The 20,111-nt window shown below is 43.7% G+C and overlaps 1 protein-coding gene across 2 annotated transcripts; it reads left to right on the top strand.

The window, feature by feature from the left end:
* The first annotated feature begins 5,045 nt into the window (after positions 1 to 5,045).
* Positions 5,046 to 19,793, top strand: Plp1 (proteolipid protein 1). Of its 2 annotated transcripts, none has more exons than XM_005367380.3 (7): positions 5,046 to 5,190; positions 13,472 to 13,658; positions 14,372 to 14,528; positions 15,686 to 15,854; positions 16,322 to 16,395; positions 17,207 to 17,272; positions 18,173 to 19,793. In XM_005367380.3, the coding sequence occupies exons 1-7, from the start codon at positions 5,187 to 5,189 to the stop codon at positions 18,242 to 18,244; spliced, it is 729 nt and encodes a 242-aa protein (XP_005367437.1). In that variant the 5' UTR covers positions 5,046 to 5,186; the 3' UTR covers positions 18,245 to 19,793. The 2 variants fall into 2 exon arrangements, with proteins under 2 accessions (XP_005367437.1, XP_005367436.1); XM_005367379.3 differs by having other exon boundaries at positions 14,372 to 14,633.
* The last annotated feature ends 318 nt before the right edge of the window (positions 19,794 to 20,111 follow it).

The raw sequence follows: 20,111 nt of genomic DNA, 5'->3' as shown, positions 1-20,111 counted from the left end.
GGGGGGCGGGACTTGTCCTAAGCTCCAGCAGCATGGCATGCACTTACCTGAGGCATTTAGTTCTCAGCAGGGAAGACTGAGGTTTCCCCTGCTTCATTCTGGCTATTGACCTGGTTTCCCGGGAAAGGTCCATTAGCTTCAAGGTTGGACAGTCTGCTCTGTAGCACCCCAACTTGGAGCTGCAGCATCACAGCTCAGACCCTTCAGCTGGCACTGCAGATGGGTTTGACCACATTCCTCTCTGAAAGGTCCAGAACATTTTCTTATTGCTTTTGTTGTAACCGGAAGGGGTTGACTCATCTCTGTAGAGACTGTCCAGGGCTGTTGTAGATAGAAGAGGTCTAGGCAGCTGCTAGATCCCATCCCTCGAGGGACGGATGCAGCCTTTAGTGAAACCCGGAGGGAGGCAGAAGGCTTTGTGCTTCTGGCAGGCTACCTCCTGGGTGAAGGGCTTCTTGGTTAGCATGAGCACATGTTTTCCCCCACAGAAAGCAGACCTAGGCAGCCACTCCTAACCCCTGCCCTAAGAGGGTTTCCTGAAGACCTCAACTCACCATGCCATCCTCATAAGCTGTGTATCAGAATCCAGCAGGCAGAAGGGTGTAGGCAGGGTGAATGTCAAGTGGGAGTGGAGGGCAGCCATACCACTGTGCTAAGGGCTACCTGAAAGCAGCAGAAGACACCTGAATGGCCTATGGACTGTTGTCTGACGGAGTTTGCAGATGAAAATTTCAATAAATTAGACATGAAATGTACGTAATTATCAACTACAGCCATGATAAAGCACATGGAATAAAAAGGCTTCTCTTCAGCTCCAGATTTCTACCCCTTTCTCAAGGCTAGGTACACCCTTCCAGAAATAGACATCCCTATTGGGAATGGTTTCCTTTTTGTTTCTGGCTTAGTCTGAATTTTAACGGTAATGACTCTTCTTTTTTCCAACTTCATTTTTTAGTCATACCCAGAGTAGAAAAAATAATAAGATAAACATGCATGTTTTTATGCATGTGTAACAGTTTCAAGTTTTGGCTGATGTTATTTCATCGAATGTTGCTACTACACTTTTCTGGAGTAGGCACAGCTTGGGGATTGTGACATTTGGCCATGAAGATTTGTAAAATAAAGACTCTTTAAAAAGCATTCCTGCACTTTAATCCCAGCACTTGGGTGGCAGAGGCAGCAGATCTCTGTGAGTTCAAGGCCAGCCTGGTCTATAAGAACTAGTTTCAGGACAGGCTCCAAAGCCACAGAGAAACCCTGTCTTGAAAAAACAAACAAACAAACAAAAAAGCATCCCTACAGCTGGGGATGCAACTTGGTAGTGTTTGCCTAGAATCCCGAGGCTCTGAATCAACCATGAAGCAACACACACACACTCACACTCAGTCCTGCTGTTACAGCCATACCTAACAAGCACCCAACAGTCTTTCTGTCATATGGCCCCTCCTGACTCCCATTTCCTTCAAATCCAACAAGATATATAAAAACCACTGCATTTCGAACATTCTCTTTGTACGTTGCTTTGAGGAGTATGAAAGTTAGAAGCTTGGGCCATAGCAGCTAGAAGCCCGCCCATCCTCCCCCTTGATATTCGTGTTCAGGAAAGAGGCTCTGTATTCAAACATTCTTTCAGAGCCGAACAATTGTCCCAGCAAGTTCCAAGCAATGAATCTGGATAGAGGTATCTTCTAAAGGTAGTTTTGTCTCTTGCCTATTAGGGGGCCCTGGGAAAGCTGCTTCTGTGTCCCCCCATTACTCAACTGGAAAAAAATAAAATATGTTCCTTAGAGTTCGGTGAGCATTGATAACTACAGAAATAATTTTAATTCTGCTGCTGTTATAACTCTGTACATCTTCTTTATAGGGGCTGCCCCAGTAAAGATGGCCAAGTTTTCAGGATTCTAAGTGGGTCATGTGGACAGCTGCTTTTTCCGCACTGCTGCTGGCTTCTTGGCATTCTTCGGGTGCTCTTTTCCTGAGTTTGTCTGAATATTTTGGCCTTTAAGCTGCTTTCTTTACCCTATCCCAAGCTATTAGCATCTCTCCCTTGTAAATACCCACACAATTTACCAGTCACTCCTGTCTGTCCTTGCATTGCTCTTTGAATTACCAGAAAAAAAGAGTAGCATCCTCCACCCCTGCCCCCTGTCCCCTGTCCCCCACACCCTGCATGATCAAAGAATGTGACATCTCTGGTCCTCAGCCCTCACTTCTCTTGGCCAGAAAGGCATAGCCAAGCCAATTGGCATAAAGTTGGGTGTGGAAAGTTCTATCTGCATATGCACAGGACTTGATACATTGCCTGCCATTCTGCTAGATTTCTGTGCCAGGACTGGGGGGGAAAAACGGTTAAAAGTGGCCACTCATCTTCCAAATGTGGCCTATAATGACATGGTCTTGGGTAGGACAAGAAAAGACTCAGCTCTAGATTTTCAAATAGCACCAGATGAGCCCAGGAACTCTCTGGTACTGTGCCTTCTCTGTTTTCTTTTCCGTCTTCTCGGTGGACACGGAGAAGAGTCCCACCAGATTAGGCACTTGTGTGCTTATAAGGTTTTCAGGGAGAATGCCTTAGCTCAGCAGAGCAAAGAAAAGTTGCCTTCTTTCTGACCTTCAAGATCTGGTACTATGTGACAATACAGGAGAGAATGGAGGTAGTAGCCAAATATTTTATAGATAATTGAAGATAGTCACACAATTAAACCAAGCTATGATCAAGGAGGGCCAGATTCTCTAGTGGCACTACAAGAACAGTGTGAAACACGGTGTTTACTAGTTTAATACAATCCTGCTTTGTTCTTCCTCACAGGTCCCCAAAGCTGGCCGCCGACTACGACCATGAAGGCTGCTGGTGCCCTCTGGAGGAATTTTTTTGCATTGCAGAAGCCCAGCTGGAATGGAGAACATTTTGTTCCACTTAGAAGACCCAGTAAAAGCAGAACCGCAGGAATAGGTAGGGTAGATGGAGTTTATGGGGTTGGAAGCTTCTTTGAGACCTGAAAGAAATCCTCTAAGGATTGTATGGAGGACTTAGAACAAGGATGCAGAGGGAGTGTCCAGGCAGAGTGTCAGATGGACAGAGCCACTACAACACACTAGATCTGAGGCAACTGGGAACCTTAGGGCACTGGGAAGGAGTATGACATAATCACCTGGCTGAGTGCCTTTCCTAGCCATTGGCATAAGAGCAAGGCAGAGACAGGAAGATCTGCCCCTGGGAAGGAGGTAGAGAGGGGGTGACAAGAGAAAGAGATGAACTGAACTGTAAGACAGTAGAGATGGTAGACGAAGAAAAGAGGCCTCAGGAGAATATAATGGATAAGGTGGTGTCTGGGAGTTTACTGGGGAATTACTTTCTTCTGAGGAATAGTCAGTCCCAGAGATGCTGTTGAGAATAGATAAGTGTAGAAGAGGACTCAGACTGAGCGATTTCCCCTGTACATAGATCTGCCTTGGCTATTTGAGCTACAAAGAATTTTGTTTCTTATGCCTTACATCAGAATGCCCAAGTTTAGGGTCAGTTACTTTTGCTATCATTCCCCTCCTCCAGGGCCATTACTACAACTGCACTGCCGTGGCAGGCAGAGTCTTTGTCTGGACGGCATGCCTCGAAAGGCATGGGCTTGAGACCCTCAACAATCAGCCATGGCCTTGGTCTGGTCTGCCCTGGGAAGCCGCTACTTTACTGTTCTGCAAGAGGAATATACAAGGCATATACAAGCATCCCTTCACATCGGGGCTTGTATAAGAGCAAAAGATTTGTTCTAGAGCCAGTATTGTATACTGTGTGGTTCTGGACTCCAGTGTAACTAGACAGAAACATGGAAAATCACAACCACAAAAGACATTCATAACATACAATATTTGATCTCTTCCTCCCCAGAAAATTTTAGGTTCTGCATGGCTTTCCCTCTCTGTTGTCTCTTATGACAAGACAGAAGACCAGGTTCAGGAGGACATCCTTATTTCTTAGGAGGATAGAGAGGATAGTCTCTGCTCTTGTTATAGTCCGATGACTTGCCCTGGAGCCACTCAGGAAAAGACCTTTGCTTCTAGATCAAGAGGGTTGTGACTGGCTGAGGCTTCTGAACTGAGAGAGAAAATTGACAACCCACATCAGCACTTAAGGCTCACCTTTTCTAGAAAGTTAGAGAAAACTTTCCCCAGCTAGCATCACCTTTTCTATTTGGCAGTCGGGTCCCTTCACAGTCTTCAGAGACCACTCTTACCAGTGTGAACGTTTCATATATTACTCCTGTTTTCACTATTTGATCTTTTTAATATAGACGTTTCTCTGAGGCAAGGACTGTATTTTTTCTCCACCCCCACACCTGATTGCTGTACCCCTTGCCTCCCTGTGCCTTGTCTTCACTTCCACACGAGAACGCTACATTTCCTGGGCAGAATTTTGACTAGCAGATTCCCAGATTACGATAGCGTCTTGTTAATTCTCCTTAGAAATCACGTACAACTTCACCCCGACCTTTTTCTTTATGAGAACTTGGTATAGATCTTTCCCTCTCCTTTGTGTCTTTGTTATCAAGCTGTATAATCATTATAATTCTAGGAGGAGGAAGAATGCTTTCTGCTAACAAACAGAGGGATGGGAAAGGTTCTGGGGTCAAGGGCAGCTAGGAGTAAGATTGTTTGGGGCATATTTGGTCTCGGAGCATGTAGGTCTTTCATCCAGCCCCCATCGTCAGGGCTACTATTTCACACAGCTTCAGCGTGCTCGATTGAGGTCTGGCACATCAGACAGACCCAAGGATCAGTTGGAGGATTGCAGGACCCCTCCATTTAATTCCCACCCCCAATTCACATTTCCAGATGTCTTTGTAGCAAAATGAAATTCTAGAGAATCTTTAGAAAAAAAGAAAAAAATATGAAACAACTGGAAGTAAAAGGCAGAAAGAGAAGATGGAGCCCTTAAAGAAGGGAGTATCCCAAAGGAGGAGGGGACAAGGGGAGGAGAAGGGGAGGAGGAAAGCAAGCCTGTCTCTTTAAGGGGCTTGGCTGTCAATCAGAGAGCCCTTTTCATTGCAGGAGGAGAGGACAAAGATACTCAGAGAGAAAAAGTAAAGGACAGAAGAAGGAGACTGGAGAGACCAGGATCCTTCCAGCTCAACAAAGTCAGCCGCAAAGCAGACTAGCCAGCAGGCTACAATTGGAGTCAGAGTGCCAAAGACATGGGTGAGTCTCAAAAACTTTAGTAGCGAAGATGCAGGCACGGGAATTCAAAAGAGAATTTTCAACTTTGGGGCTCTGGGTTTCTAGTGGTTTAAATAAGTTGTGTTTTGCCACTTGTTTTCTGTTTTAATTCTTTAACATTTAATTGTATTAATTCCTTCTCTGCTGTACTGAGCATAATGCTTTATTGTCAACAAATTCCATCAGTACACATGAAGTCCCACAGATCCTTGGAGAGAATGCCCAGCAGGATGGATGCGACCATGTGGCTTCTTACCCTTTCACTTCCCTTCTGCTTTCTCCTTTCCACTGATCTTAAGGACCTGGTTATGGTGGGGTTATCTGGAACCCCTGGTTCCACTGGAGGCAACTTGAATATTGACTAATCCTCTGATGTATCAAATACGCACTTCCACTATACAAACTTCAGAGACTGTTTGGCATCAATGGAACGGAGGAATAGGGAAAATTGAACTCAGGCATGGCAGTGCCCATGGTGGGCATTCCAGGTTCAGAAAATGAAAATACAGTCCACAATAGTTTTTTTACCATTGTGAATAGATATGGATTATCTGTTATCTATGTCTAATCTATATCTATCAGGAATAGATATGGATTGTATGTGTATATATGTGTGTGTGTGCGCGCGCGCGTGAGTGTGTGTATGTGTTTTCATGCAGCTCAACATTTCTAGTAAGTATCATGGACTTAGCCTGAATCCCTGCTGTAACAAGAAGGTTTCTGTCTCAGGGCTCTTGTTGGCTGAGCCCGGAGGGCTTTTCTATGTTCCATAAGTATGGAAGCTGTGAAGTTCTGGTGTCCAGCAGTGTCTATTCAGAGAAAGGTGTGTGCAACATAAGGGTCTTTGCCTAGGCAAGATGCTGCAGATAATGTACATTTTGCTCATGTTTGGGAAAGATAAAAGTAGCATCTTGAACACATCCTGAATGAAAAGAGGTTCAATTGTCCAGTGTAGTCACCATGCAACATAGTAGCCAGTAAATTGATAGGATCCACAGATGTAGTTTTTCAGTTAGACTGAACTGTTGTTAACCTTGGTTTTTTTCCCATCTCAAGTCACTGAGGGAGCTGTTAGCAGCGTATATGTTGGTAGAATAATTAAAGAGGGTGGCATACTAGACTAGAAGTCCAAATAGCTCAGTCTCTAATGAACTCCACAAAATTGGGCATGTCACCATGAATCACCACCTCATCATCTGGAAGACAGGGGCAACAATAACTGTTTTGTCTGCTTGCAGGGTGGAAGATGGAGTAAGAATGCTATGGCAGTCCTGTCGATGTAGACAAGTTCTGTATCCATTGTAAATTCTCATGACACCACCTCTTATGTAACAATGCATATCTAGGCTGGTGCTTCCTCTTTCCAAGGTTGTTGGGCTTTCTTTGTGCACACCCTGTATGTTTGCGTAAGAACCATTTGGTCACCCGAATGCAACAAGGTGAGAAGAACTGTGGGAAGAAGTCACTTTCTGCTCTGGACCAGCAACCCTATCTGTTGTGAGTGCAGCTGATTGAATAAGTTGTTCCCTCCAAATAAAGAGGTAGTGCAAGTTGAATCTTACTTCCTTGGGAGATAAAGCCTTGAAGAAAAGACAAGAAGAAAGAAAATGACAGAGCCCAGATGATTTCCTCCAGAGGAAGGTCAGCATGCGTGCACACGCACACACACACACACACACACACACACACACACACAAGGTGTCACTAAGGATATATATTTAGGTAAACAATACATGTACTAGGGATACATGATGGGGTAGCAATTGCCTCCACAGTACTCAATAACACAGTATCTGAGGCAGTGTGACTATTCAACCATATCTGACAAAACAGTGACGTGCTATTGCTTCGACTGTGGAGTGCACTGCTGTTTAACTATTGCAGTAGGCAAGTCAAATCATAGAATCTGGAATTGAAAGGAACATTGGAGCTTATCTGAGGTGAAGCCATACCTATAACACCCTAGGAAGCTGAGGCAGGAGGATCACTAGAAATGGCCAGCTAGACAACATAGTGAAACTCATTCAGAAAAAGTTATGTGAGCCATCCCTCAATGCAGAATTTATTTCTTTGACTATAAATTAAACATATATAAGTCTCTGCATAATCACCACCAGAAACAGGCAGCTTATTACCTCAACCACAAAATTTCTTAGGATTGGAAATGACAAGGACTGAATTCAGTGGCGTCTGAGCAAAAGGTTTACAGACAGTATAGCGGCTTATTAAAACCTTGTTCAGACTTGGCAGGGAGATGCTTCAAATGAGTCTTTGGAATAACTATGGAAATGAGAAAGAGCCATAGTGGATATTTTCTGCTCAATAACAATGCCATCACTGAGCAGCAAAACATCCACTTCCTCAAGCTTGCTGTCATCCGAGAACAGTGGCTGTTACCCTGGCAACCAGACTGCAATGTTTCCTTCCCTCCAAGAGTGGCTTGGAAGTACAAAATGTGGAGGAGGCAGAGCAAAGGCTGAGTTCTGCCAGGTACTTGAAGACTATCTGAATCCCATGAAGGCACCACAGAGTGCCCGCAGATTTTGACTGGCATGCTAACTGACTCCTCCTAGAGACTGAAATGATAAAGGGTAGCTAGCCTTCACTGCACCGCTTCTTATCTGACTCTGCCTAGCCAGGAGCTCTTGAAAAGCTACAGAGATTAAGCCATTGCCCTGCTTTGAGGGGCTTCACCTTGGCCCTCAGCCAGGACACCAAGAAATCTAGTTCACATTCTGACAATAGTGTTCTCTCGGAGCTCTCAGTAGTAACATCTTTAACCTAGGGAGGGGGTAGGAACATCTTCAGGTCCCACTCAAACCAGTGACGCATTTTTCCCTGTCCTTTGGTGTGTGTGTCTGTGTGTGTGTGTGTGTGTGTGTGTGTGTGAGAGAGAGAGAGAGAGAGAGAGAGAGAGAGAGAGAGAGAGAGAGAGAGAGATATTGAGAGAGAGGAGAGATTGAGATTGAGATTGATTATATAGCTTTGAAAGTCATCCCTTGGTTACAGTTCTTTAGTCTTAAAAGAAAAAGACAAATACTATCTCTGCCCATGGAACTTTAGGTTTAGAAAAGCTCATGTCAGGGCTGTAAGCTGATAAGGAAAGGTCATACACCATGGTCACTGAACAGAACTTTCTCATCTTTTCCCATTCACAGACCCTACCCAATGTCAAAGTTACATCAAAGGTTCAGCAAGCAAGTCTTTCCTTAGCCTTTGCCAAATACTTAAGAGTAATCTGTCAATGACCTCAGAACTCTTTGCTGTGCAACGCTTTGAAAAAGAGCCAATGGCATCCCAAAGAAGAGGGTGAGGTTCTGCAGGTCAGCTTCACACTTTAACCAAGGAAAGTGGGGGATCTAGTAGCATACGGTATGGCTACATTTGTCTCTAGTGACAGATCGTTCTTCATTTCCCCACAACTGGACAAGGTAGAGACTCGGTGTGTATGTGTGTGTGTCTGTGTGTGTCTGTGTGTGTCTGTGTGTGTCTGTGTTAGTCAGTTTCTGAAAAAGAACATTCGAAGTAAGGTGGACCAAATGTGGTTCCTGGTGGTTGTAGTGGTGGTTACCACTAGTAGAAGCAGCAGTGATAATAATACCCGTCCAATAAGGAGGTTGGAGTTCTTTTTTTTTTTATTTAATTTTGTCTGTATGGCTTGACTATCAAGCAGGCTTGCAGTCTCATGTCCAAGGGCCTATTGAGCTTTTGACTGTGCTATAAATGCTAATATCATGCAGGAAAGACAAAGTCATAGCAAGGCTTTGTCCTAACAAAATGAGACCAGAAGCAGAAGTCTTTTCTCTGTCGCCTCCTAATAATTGTTGTTTTACTTCTAGAACCAAAAGCAAAAGTCTTTGTCTCTGTCGTCTCCTAATAATTGTTGTTTTACTTCTAGAACCCTACCCACTGATCGCCATCTATCCCTAGTACCAGTCACAGCTGTTCTAGCATCTTGGCCATGTTAATGCCTATAGGCCCTAATCAAGGAAGCCTCTGTTTGTGGGTTGAAGTTAAGGGGTGGATTCTGGGAGGAGGGGAAGACTGCAGTGCAGATTAGAGACTTAGGGAGATGGGACCAGTTTCTCACTCAAAGAGCTTGCCTGTTGTTTAAGCTCTATTGTACAGGGTTCTTCTATCTCTCCCTTTGTCAGCTGGATTCAAGAGACAAGCTGGGAATTGTGCAGGCGACAATTGGTCTCTTTCTACCATTCCTTTCTATGAAAGCCCTTCCTCTCCTCCCTTTGATGAGTTCCCAGATTCACTCTGAATTTCCATCATGGAGCTGGTCCTTGAGGTGTGCCCGGGGCACGGGAAAGGAGGGAGTGCTTTAGAGCACTTGGATCCTACTTAAAGAATCAGAATCAGGACAGTCACTGGGATGGGCCTTAATCTGAGAGTCACAATAGTACTGTTGATCTCTGACAGAGAACACTGATGAGAAGGGACGTTCTATTACAGATTGCTCATGCTTGCTTGTTTGGGGGATTTGGAGATGAATATAACCCATTATTAACTAATGTCTTTACTTATATTTTCTCCACAGGATTTGGTTACATTCATTTTAACACTAGATAATAGGTAGCTTTGGTTTTCATTTAAGAAATTAATTTGATCTCCCAAACAAGAGTGGAAGCTTTCTGAGAAAAGGGACTTGGACTCTTAGTTTCTTCCTATTTCTTGAAGCATCTGTGTTACTAGTAATGCATTTAATGTTAGTGTCCTCAAGCCACCCCAACACAAAGGAAAAGAAAGCATCATTAATTTTCTCTGTGATCAGTCATCAAAATGAGACATTTAAATCTCATTGAGTAGCAGTTGTATTATGTAATTCTTTGATACTGACTCCACTACATCACAATTTATACTTAGCTGGGAAATGACAGGATGCCTTTTAACATTCAAAACCCTCTTGACCCTGAGGTATTCTGAAACAGAGAGCTTATGGTTTTAGGCTGTTGCTCACATGTTCCCAAGTTCATTTCTTGGATTGTGAAAAATCGAAATGAACCCAGTGGACTTTTATTCAGAACGCTTTGATGAAAAGACAGTCTCTTATATGTTCTGAGTTTTTTCTTGTTGGAATTCAAATTTTGACTTTTGCTTGGGCAGATTAGCTGAGATTCTTCACTTCCACTGAACTTGAATGCCCTTAGAACAAATATTTCATCTGAATTTTGAGGACTTTAACATCTGATGCTTGTTTTGATGTTGTGAACTATTTTATAACCTAACAGCAGTACATCTATCTCAGGGCATTTGTGTTGGATTCCACATTAGAGAGAGACTTTGCTAAAGTCTATATCCTTGTTTCCTGCTTTGAACATCAGTAGAGCAGAAAGGGGGTGTTACATTATTATCTAAGAAAATAAAGAAAAATGGGTGTAAAAAGATACAGTATCAGGTGGTGATTTCGAGTAGCTCCCAAAGTTTTCTCACCCAGTAAAAACATGGAATGTGACATTTTCTGGTTATTTTGATGACCACCAAATGATCAGGATGAGAAATCATTCTTTGTTTCATCACTTGATGATAAGAGGGGGAAACAATCCTAGTGTAGAGGATATAGAGGGGCATGGGCTAAAGCATTGTTTGCCTGGCAAGAGCTTGTGTTCCTGATCACACCTGCCTCACTATTAGGCCATGCCCTGGTGAAAAGGCTGGGGTGAGTGAATGGGCACAGGATGACCACTTGCCAGGGTAGATAGCTCTCCTTACCCTGGGCTAAATAAACAGTCCTGCCATTGTTTACTGGATCTGACCCCCCTCCCCACCCCCAGACATGCAGGGCCTTGCAGAATACCAATGAGGCTCCTGAGATCTCAGGAGGAAACAAGGCTTCTTTGTTTAGGGAAGTGATGGAGGGCTGTGTCCAAGGCTTGACCCTTTGCTGGAGAGAGAGGGAACAGTAGGGTCACTGCCCTCCCCTCCCCCACCTCAGGCTTTAGAGACCTTCTTTACTAGAAGAGTCTAAGAGTCTGAGGGTGGAGAGGAGTTCAGAGGGCAGAGAATGAAAATGTTGGGGCTGTTTACTTCCAAGTGCTTTTCTTAATGTACTGGATACATGTAGTATCTTAACCTAATGATAAAAAGAAGATTCAATTTCTGGAATGTCTCCCCCAAGACAGTGGTGGGTTTCAGCTGTTTTGCTTTTCTTTGGCGTACTCACACATGCATTGTACACACCTGTGTAAGTGTGCACGTGCACACATATCATAAGCCAGTAGTGCACATCCTCTCTTGCAAAGTTCACATTGAATAAACTCAGCATCTCCTCACAGCGGCAGAGCTACAAATTGATTGTCTCTCATAGAGGGCTTGAGATTGGAGAAAGCAAAAGGAACCCAGTTCAGCTACATATTTTGGCTTGGGCTTCTGAGCCTTACCTCTTTGAAGTCCAGGATAGGCTGTCTTTTCAGTGAATGGTGGGTAATAGGGCTCACTTATTCTGTGATTCTGATAAAAGGGACAAATGCCTCCCTCCCAACTTTTTCATGATACACATAATTTGTTCTTTCAACATCTGTTGACATTATTCAACTTAGCTGTGGAAATCACAGCATTTTTAAGTATTTTTAGTAAAAACTGAGCTCATATTAAGGGAATCAGGCAATGAACTTTTATTTCCCCTGGTACCCTGTTGTAGATAATTGAACTTGGTGTGGAGAAATACATGAATATAAAAGTTCAAACTTTAGAAAATTATTTTCATTCTATAATGGGGTAAGAAGTTACAACATACTTATCACAGACTAGTACTTTCTCAGACACATGTCCTGATTGTATGTACACTTAATATAGGAATCGATGCATAAAAATCAACTGACCTATATATGTGTATATGCACACATTATTAAATATATGTATGTATGTATATTTTATATATCATACACATATGCATATATTAAATTTATACTATGTCTGCACACACTATCAATTAAAGACTTTAAATTTTCATTTTTCTACTTCTTGCAGATCTGGTCAAGAGGCCAGAGGGAACCACACGTCCCTCTGTCTAGTCAGTCATCTGCTTGGCACTTGGTCAGTTTTATTTCATATAACACCAGAACTTGGAACATAGCTACTTCCAGAGTCTGTGACTACTTTATGTACCTTTCTTGTTTCTCAGCAGCACTGGCAAGGGCTGAGAGCTCCCTGGTCTGGGATCTCAGGTATTCTTACCACCTTGAGACACCTGTGTTCCCAGGCCCTGTGTGTTTCCATGGCCCAAGTTCCATGCCAGAAAGCTTCTGCGGCTATTACAGAAAGTCTCTTTGTGGCCTTACCAACAGAATCTCAGTGTGATCTTGAGGGTACAGGAACTGGACAAGCTGTGGTGGAGCAAACAGGCAAAGCATTGAAAAATAATCAAGCCTTTATTAAAATATATTTTTGTAGAATAGGGCATCAAATACTCCAGAAGTGAAGTTACAGGCAGTTGTGAGCTGTCTGACATGGATTCTGTAGAAGAACACCAAGCACTCTTAATCACCAAGCCATCTTTCCAGCCCCAAGTCTGCAGTCTTATTGTTATTATTTTTATTATTATTGTGTGCAAAAGCACCCTTCCCTGTCCTGTGCCAGTTTCTTTCTTCTCTGGGTTACTCCCTTCTATCTAGACTAAGAAATATACATATGTGGGAACATCCAGAAACATGCGCTTTTCATTCTGCCTTCCACCTGGAATGCTCTTGCCGTTCAGATTGTGTCTGAAAATATTGACATCTATGGTTGACACTCTTTCTTTTCAAATTCTAGATATATTTACTGTCAGGAGCCATTTACTTGGTTTCCTGGAATTGTTGGTGGAAAATATTACACCTATTTCATTCATTTTTCTTCAGTAAAGTGGGGATTCCAATCTGGCAGTTTGTACCTTTCTGTTTTCATATCCCATGGACAGTGCTGCGCACATTTATTCCATAGTTGGTGACTAATGAAGCAAAGTCAACAGACTCCAAAAGAAAGGAAAGAGGGATCAATCTTTTCACCTCCCTGGATTGTTATTTGAATTATTTGATTTCCTTTAAAAGCCTATATGGTCTGTGTTCTGAAGGTAAGGGTTCATTTTTAAGAATGAGACAAAATAATGATTCTGGGTCAGTCTCACATTCCAAAAGCTGAAAGCTGCAGGTTCACCTTTAGAACTCCCCAGATAAGCACTCTGTGTGCTTGGCAGCATGGGCTGCTCAGCCCAGGGGTGGATGTGAGTGCATGAGTTACCTGTTATGCATACCTGACTCTGCCTCTCCTTCTTCCCTAGGCTTGTTAGAGTGCTGTGCAAGATGTCTGGTGGGGGCCCCCTTTGCTTCCCTGGTGGCCACTGGATTGTGTTTCTTTGGAGTGGCACTGTTCTGTGGATGTGGACATGAAGCTCTCACTGGTACAGAGAAGCTAATTGAGACCTATTTCTCCAAAAACTACCAGGACTATGAGTATCTCATTAATGTGTAAGTACTTTCTTACTCCCAGACCCATGTCTTTTCTTCCCCTCACCCTGTCTTGGAGGTACCAAACTCATCAGCATCTTAGTAACTAGGAGGGTACCAATGTAGAGCCAGCTGGAATTCCTGACCATCCCTCTGCATACAGATTCTCCCACGCCATGTTGGAAGTTTGTAGTGAGGGGACAATGTCAGGGTCAGAAAAGAGGTCTGCCTCCTCTCGCTCTCCTGTGTTTGCTCACACAGGATCCTATTTCTGCTCTGTATGTTTAGTGTTGCTGGAATCATCTCCACAGTGGCAGGTGGAGGTCCAGTGATGGGGCAGAGTGGAGCCCTGGTCTTGGTCGGACACTGTTTTCGTGCACTCAGGCTTAGTGATGTCGCCCCTACTCCTAGAGTTCTTCATGCATCTCCCGGCTTGTCTAGCTTATTATCTCTCCTTTGGAGTAGCCCTTGTGGAGGGTCGGCGAGGAGGGGCAAATATGGTTCTCTAGGATGCAGGCTAACAAGGAATAGAAAAGGGGAAGAGAAGCGCATGCTTTTGCCCACCTACTCTCTGGCTTCATTTACTTCAACGAGGAAAAGGTGAAGGAACACAAGTGAAACCTAGTGGTTCCTCTCAAAAATGTCCAGCTACCTAGGCATCTACCTTACTAACAGACAAGAAGACCTGTGCCCTCTGAATACAGTTGTCTGGCCTTTTCTGTCTGTCAATGCAGGATTCATGCTTTCCAGTATGTCATCTATGGAACTGCCTCTTTCTTCTTCCTTTATGGGGCCCTTCTGCTGGCTGAGGGCTTCTACACCACTGGCGCAGTCAGGCAGATCTTTGGCGACTACAAGACCACCATCTGCGGCAAGGGCCTGAGCGCAACGGTAACAGGGGGCCAGAAGGGGAGGGGTTCCAGAGGCCAACATCAAGCTCATTCTTTGGAGCGGGTGTGTCATTGTTTGGGAAAATGGCTAGGACATCCCGACAAGGTGATCATCCTCAGGATTTTGTGGCAATAACAAGGGGCGGGAGACAATTGGGCGTGAGTCTGTGGCCTCATCCCCACCCAAGGTTGGGTCCTCTCCAGAGGCCTGGCTTTTGAGTGAGGAAGTGATGGCTACAGCCGAACGATATGGTCAGGAAGAACGTGGTGCCTGGCCGGCTTAGCCTCACCTTTCAAAGGTTCCCTAGAAAATTTTATCTCAAACTGAAAAGCATGAATTTTGTAGGATGCTTTATACAATAAGACCATTTCTAACCAATCTGTTGGTATCCCTTTATTTTGTTCCTAGCAGGGACTACAAGAGTGGACTGGATATATAAGAATCTAAAATGCTAGACTTGGAATTGAGAGTTAGACACGTAACCTGAAATGGAGGGTGGACCATAGAAATGAAAGAATTGACTTCAAGTCACAGTGTTCTGGGATCCTATACTATTGAGGGTCCTAGAGAGGGTTAGGCTCCATCAGGATATTTCACACTTACTTTTGGCCTAGCCATGTTTTAGAAAGACATGCCTTGTTTTTTTTCAAGAGTTAAAGATCTTTTGGGGTCTGAACATGTGTGTGGTATGCTGATGACCTTTTGTGACCAGCAGCTAGCTTAGAATGGTTTTAGCTCTGAAATTTAAATCTCCCATTGGCATTGTTCCGTGACTAGGGAACAAAACTCTTGTGGCAAAGAATGTCTTGTAAGCTCAGCCTAAGGCACAAAATGGCACAACTTTCTTTCAGGACTTTTTTATTTTTACTTCTTTACACCTTCTCTGCCCTCCAAATTCCTTGAAGCCCCTCTAACCCAGGGATCCGCCTCACTCCAACTCCCACCCACTCCCCCTACCCACCGTTACACTCTGGGCCAGTTCTCTAAGAGACACTGCCAATGACACTTGGCAGAACTGCCCTGCTCACTAATTTCATTTGAGGGGGATTCCTGGAATCTGACTTTGTTGGCACATGCCATGCCAGGATCTCCCAGTTTGTGTTTCAGGATCTGCAAGCTGATGCTGATTTGTAACTACCCTATGTCGATTGTTTTAGTTTGTGGGCATCACCTATGCCCTGACTGTTGTGTGGCTCCTGGTGTTTGCCTGCTCTGCTGTGCCTGTGTACATTTACTTCAACACCTGGACCACCTGCCAGTCTATTGCCTTCCCTAGCAAAACTTCTGCCAGTATAGGCACTCTCTGCGCTGATGCCAGAATGTACGGTGAGTTGGATGGGGGAGCTTTAGATTCCCTGGCATCTATAGAAGCAGCGTGTACTTGTTTTGTGTTCAGCTGAGGAGGATGGTGATTCTGGAAATCTCCTGAGATGATTAATAAATGCATCTTAGTTTATTAATCTCTTTCCACTGAAACTGAGGTTCCCCCACCCAAGAAAGGGAACATGGAAGCTTTGGCAGTGTTCATTCGTTCGTTTGTTTCTTGGGTGTCTTTACTCCTTTTCTCTGACTGACTGCTGCTACCAACCCCCAAAGCAGCACATTACATTCCTATAAGATTTCACCATTATCAATACCACCTTTGCCTTTATGGAAATTTTAGGGAACAGGACCACACTTACTGTCGATATCAGGCTTACTGCCAGGATAGGGAAGTCAGAGAGGCTCTGGAGCAGGCCTCCTCACGGCCTCTAGCCCTGTGAAGTTCACTCTGGTTCATCTTTGCACCTTAGGTGTTCTCCCATGGAATGCTTTCCCTGGCAAGGTTTGTGGCTCCAACCTTCTGTCCATCTGCAAAACAGCTGAGGTAAGTGAATGATTCAGGTTATTTTGAAATAGATTGGCTAATACAGAATTTCTGGCCTATAACAGAAGTTTCTCCACATGACCATCAATTTCAAGTATTATAATATCTCCTTGTTGAACTTTGAATAATCAGATTTCCCATCTACAAAATAAAGGCTAAGTATGCCTGAGTCAGTGAGCATACTGATTAAAAGTAAAAGTACCTATTTTCCCAAGAACTGCATTAGAAATCTTACTTTCTCAGACTCCCCTCATTAAAAGAAAAATATATAGCTTTAGTAAAATTTCCCAAATGAAAATCTTCATTTTGGTTAAAAACTTAACAAGAGAATGGGTCATGCATAAAGACATACATGGGCTCTATAAAATACGTTCAGTGTGGAACTCCTTAATCTCCATTGAGAGGTTAAATCAGTACAGTTGAAGAAGAGAAAATGCTCCATCAAGAACAGATACATGCCGCGGAGGCAAGGGAATGAGAGCAAATCCTGGGGAAGAAGTCAGAAAAACAAGATCTTTGAAAAGGAAGTACTGACTTTAGGATGTGGGATCCTGGGCACAACTGTAGGAAATGCGTTACTTCTGTGGGATCATTAATCTCGTTTCTGAGTCTTTGGGATGCTGCAGGTGTGAGATGCGCTGACAGACAGGCAAATGGGAGGTTGACGCTTAGGGAAGTGAAAACTTAGAGACACAAATTAACATACAGGCAAGATGTCAACCCGTCCAGAAGACTTCATTCACTATTATAGTGGATCACGCTTTTATTTTCTGATATAAGAAATAATTCTCTCACACGCATTTTCCCGCAGTTCCAAATGACCTTCCACCTGTTTATTGCTGCATTTGTGGGTGCTGCAGCCACACTAGTTTCCCTGGTAAGTTGTTTTAAAATAATATTAGAAAATAAGTGCTCCAGGGATAGCTTGAGTACTATTAGGCTGAGGCTAGAAGAGATACTCCTTCCAACTTTGAAATTGGGGGGAAGCTCTGAGAAGGGACAGCAAGGTGTGGGGCTCCATATTTCTACCATGGGTTGTCCAGACACTGGCAGAGTATGGAAGCATCTCTAAAACGATTTGCTGTATCCCGTGATCCTGTATAGTCTAAACATCTTCTGTAGTCGCCAGTGGATTTAATTACTCAGGGAAACTGGAAGGACCTCCTCACGTTAGAATTGTTAGGACTTGCTGCAGTCCTGTGCCCCGGGTCCTGCAGGTAGTGTCAACTACAGTGCCAATGAAGTCTGCTCATTGCTAAGGCACTAAAGGGCAAGGTGATTTACCTCGAGTCTCTGAGGTAGCAGTTAGCTACAAGGAGGATCTCCCAGAATTCTCCTCAGTACCTGGAGGATTTCACTTCTAGTCTGTAAAATCAGTTGATGCATAAAACACAGGACGGCTCTGCTGCACGAAGTAGCTGTGTGTGGATAGCAAACACTATGGCTCCAAGTCCCTTAGACATGCTGATGTGACAGCATAGGCCCAGCTAGGGTCCTTAAGGAAAGGTCAGTGGTTAGCAGAACCGAGCTGTGGAATATGTCTTTATTGATTAGGTTATCTGCAAATGGGCTATTGTTTAAGTGTCTAATAGAAGACTTCTATTCACATATGTAGAAAAAGCCAAGGATATGGTTTTTAGGGGCTTTTTTTTTCAGACCGTATCCTTTGATTTAGTTGTGGTTTTACTTCCACTCTCTCCCTCGTTCACAAAAGGTTTTGAGTAGGGAGACTTCCTCTTTCTGCTCTCACTCGTCTTCTCTCTTCTGTTCCCCACAGCTCACCTTCATGATTGCTGCCACTTACAACTTCGCCGTCCTTAAACTCATGGGCCGAGGCACCAAGTTCTGAGCTCCTGTAGAAACTCCCCTGTCTAATTGCGAGGCTCTAACCACACAGCCTACAGTGTTGTGTCTCCTGTCTTAACTCTGCCTTTGCCACTGATTGGCCCTCTTCTTACTTGATGAGTATAACAAGAAAGGAGAGTCTTGCAGTGATTAATCTCTCTCTGGACTCTCCCTTTTCTGTACCTCTTTTACTCATTTTGTTCCACAGCTGGTTCCTGCTAGAAGTGGAGAGCGCCTTAGAAGGCGCTTCTCCAGCTGCAAGTCACAGAGGAACGAAAGCTCTAATTCAATTTGGGAGCATCTCCTAAAGACCAGGATGTACTTCCTTCACAAAGGGCATTTCCATTGAGAAAAACAAAGCGGAAAGAAAGATTCTCAGGGAGAGAGCAGGAATGTCCTTGGTCTCCTTGCCATCAATAGGAGCCAGCTATATTCTCCTTGATGCCCCAAACCAAGAACTCACCCTTATCTTCCTATTTCCATTGAAGACAGAAGCAAAGGAAAGAATGCTAGCAAAGCAATAGCACTTGCCCAAATCTGCCTCCTGCAGCTGGGAGACAGGGGTCAAAGCAAGGATCTTTCACCCTTAGAAAGAGAGCTCTGACCCCAATGGCAGTGGACTACGTAAGCCCTAATTCAACCAACCTTACGGCATCAGGGAGCACAGTGTAGACAAAGGGGCAAAGTCTGTCCTTACACCTCATTAGGAAAAGAAACAGTGCTGTCAGGCTCTGCTCACTCCCTTCTCCTTGATAACAGCTACCATGACAACCCTGTGGTTTCCAAGGAGCTGAGAACAGAAGGAAACTAGCTTTCATGAAATAAGACTGTGACCTAAAGAGCAGCAGTTGGCGGAGGCTAAAGGTGTAGCTTAAGATGGCTCTCGGCTAGATGCAAGATAGTTAACCTTTGGATAGAATATTTTTTTTTTCTGTCGGTTAATTGTGTCCCCTGGCCTCTGGCATATCTTCACAATGGTGCTCTTTTCCTGGGGTTTTAGCTATTCACTAGAGCAGGTGATTTGAAGATCTTGATTAGTCAGAAGGATTCATGTCTTACCTTTTCCAATTCTTTAGCTCTTGTTGGGAGTTAGATCAGAAAGATCTGGAGAATGAGTTTTGATTGCAGTTCTTTTTGAAAAAAGAAACCTGGACAGTAAGCATCACAAAAAAAATATTTCAAATTGTCTAGTCCCATGAATTTATTTGGATTTTCCACAAGCATTATGCCATTTGTAGAAATTGGCTTGGTAAATTTGAGTCTCAATTTGAATAAGCTGTCCAGTATTTTCTTTTCTAACAAATGACAAATGACTTTACTTGCTAATGGCACCTTGACATTTTGAGAATTAGGCTTAGCATAGAAGTTATTGTCTCTTGGTATATATAGGTCACATAATAGATTGTACTAGCTGCCAGCCGTTCATTTGGTAAGCTTCCATGGAGATCTGGAGACATGGAGAGGACAGACAGAAAGAACTAGAAACCTCAACTTCCAGATTTCAAGTATCTGGGATTTGTTAACTTTGGGATTAAAATTTAAAAAAAAAAAAACCAACTCCGATCTATTTTCATTGAAGGAAAGGTTATTATAGATCTTTCATTACGGACTTCTGTCATCCTTATTCCCCAAAGTGAGCCGGGCGGTGGTGGCGCACGCCTTTAATCCCAGCACTCGGGAGGCAGAGGCAGGCGGATCTCTGTGAGTTCAAGACCAGCCTGGTCTACAAGAGCTAGTTCCAGGACAGGCCCCAAAACCACAGAGAAACCCTGTCTCGAAAAACAAAAAAAAAGAACCCAAAGTGGTTTCTACCATGTTGAAGGACTTGATAAGAAGACAGCGAAGACTTGTTCTTGGGCCAGTATGTAAGA

Source organism: Microtus ochrogaster, unplaced genomic scaffold (genome assembly GCF_000317375.1).
Source record: "Microtus ochrogaster isolate Prairie Vole_2 unplaced genomic scaffold, MicOch1.0 UNK17, whole genome shotgun sequence".
Taxonomy (NCBI): domain Eukaryota; kingdom Metazoa; phylum Chordata; class Mammalia; order Rodentia; family Cricetidae; genus Microtus; species Microtus ochrogaster.
This window is presented reverse-complemented; position numbering and strand designations above follow the sequence as displayed.

Coding starts and splice junctions, on each gene's coding strand:
- Plp1 (XM_005367379.3), top strand. Junction 15,855..16,321: donor CGCTGATGCCAGAATGTACG/GTGAGTTGGATG, acceptor TTTGCACCTTAG/GTGTTCTCCCATGGAATGCT. Junction 17,273..18,172: donor CAGCCACACTAGTTTCCCTG/GTAAGTTGTTTT, acceptor TGTTCCCCACAG/CTCACCTTCATGATTGCTGC.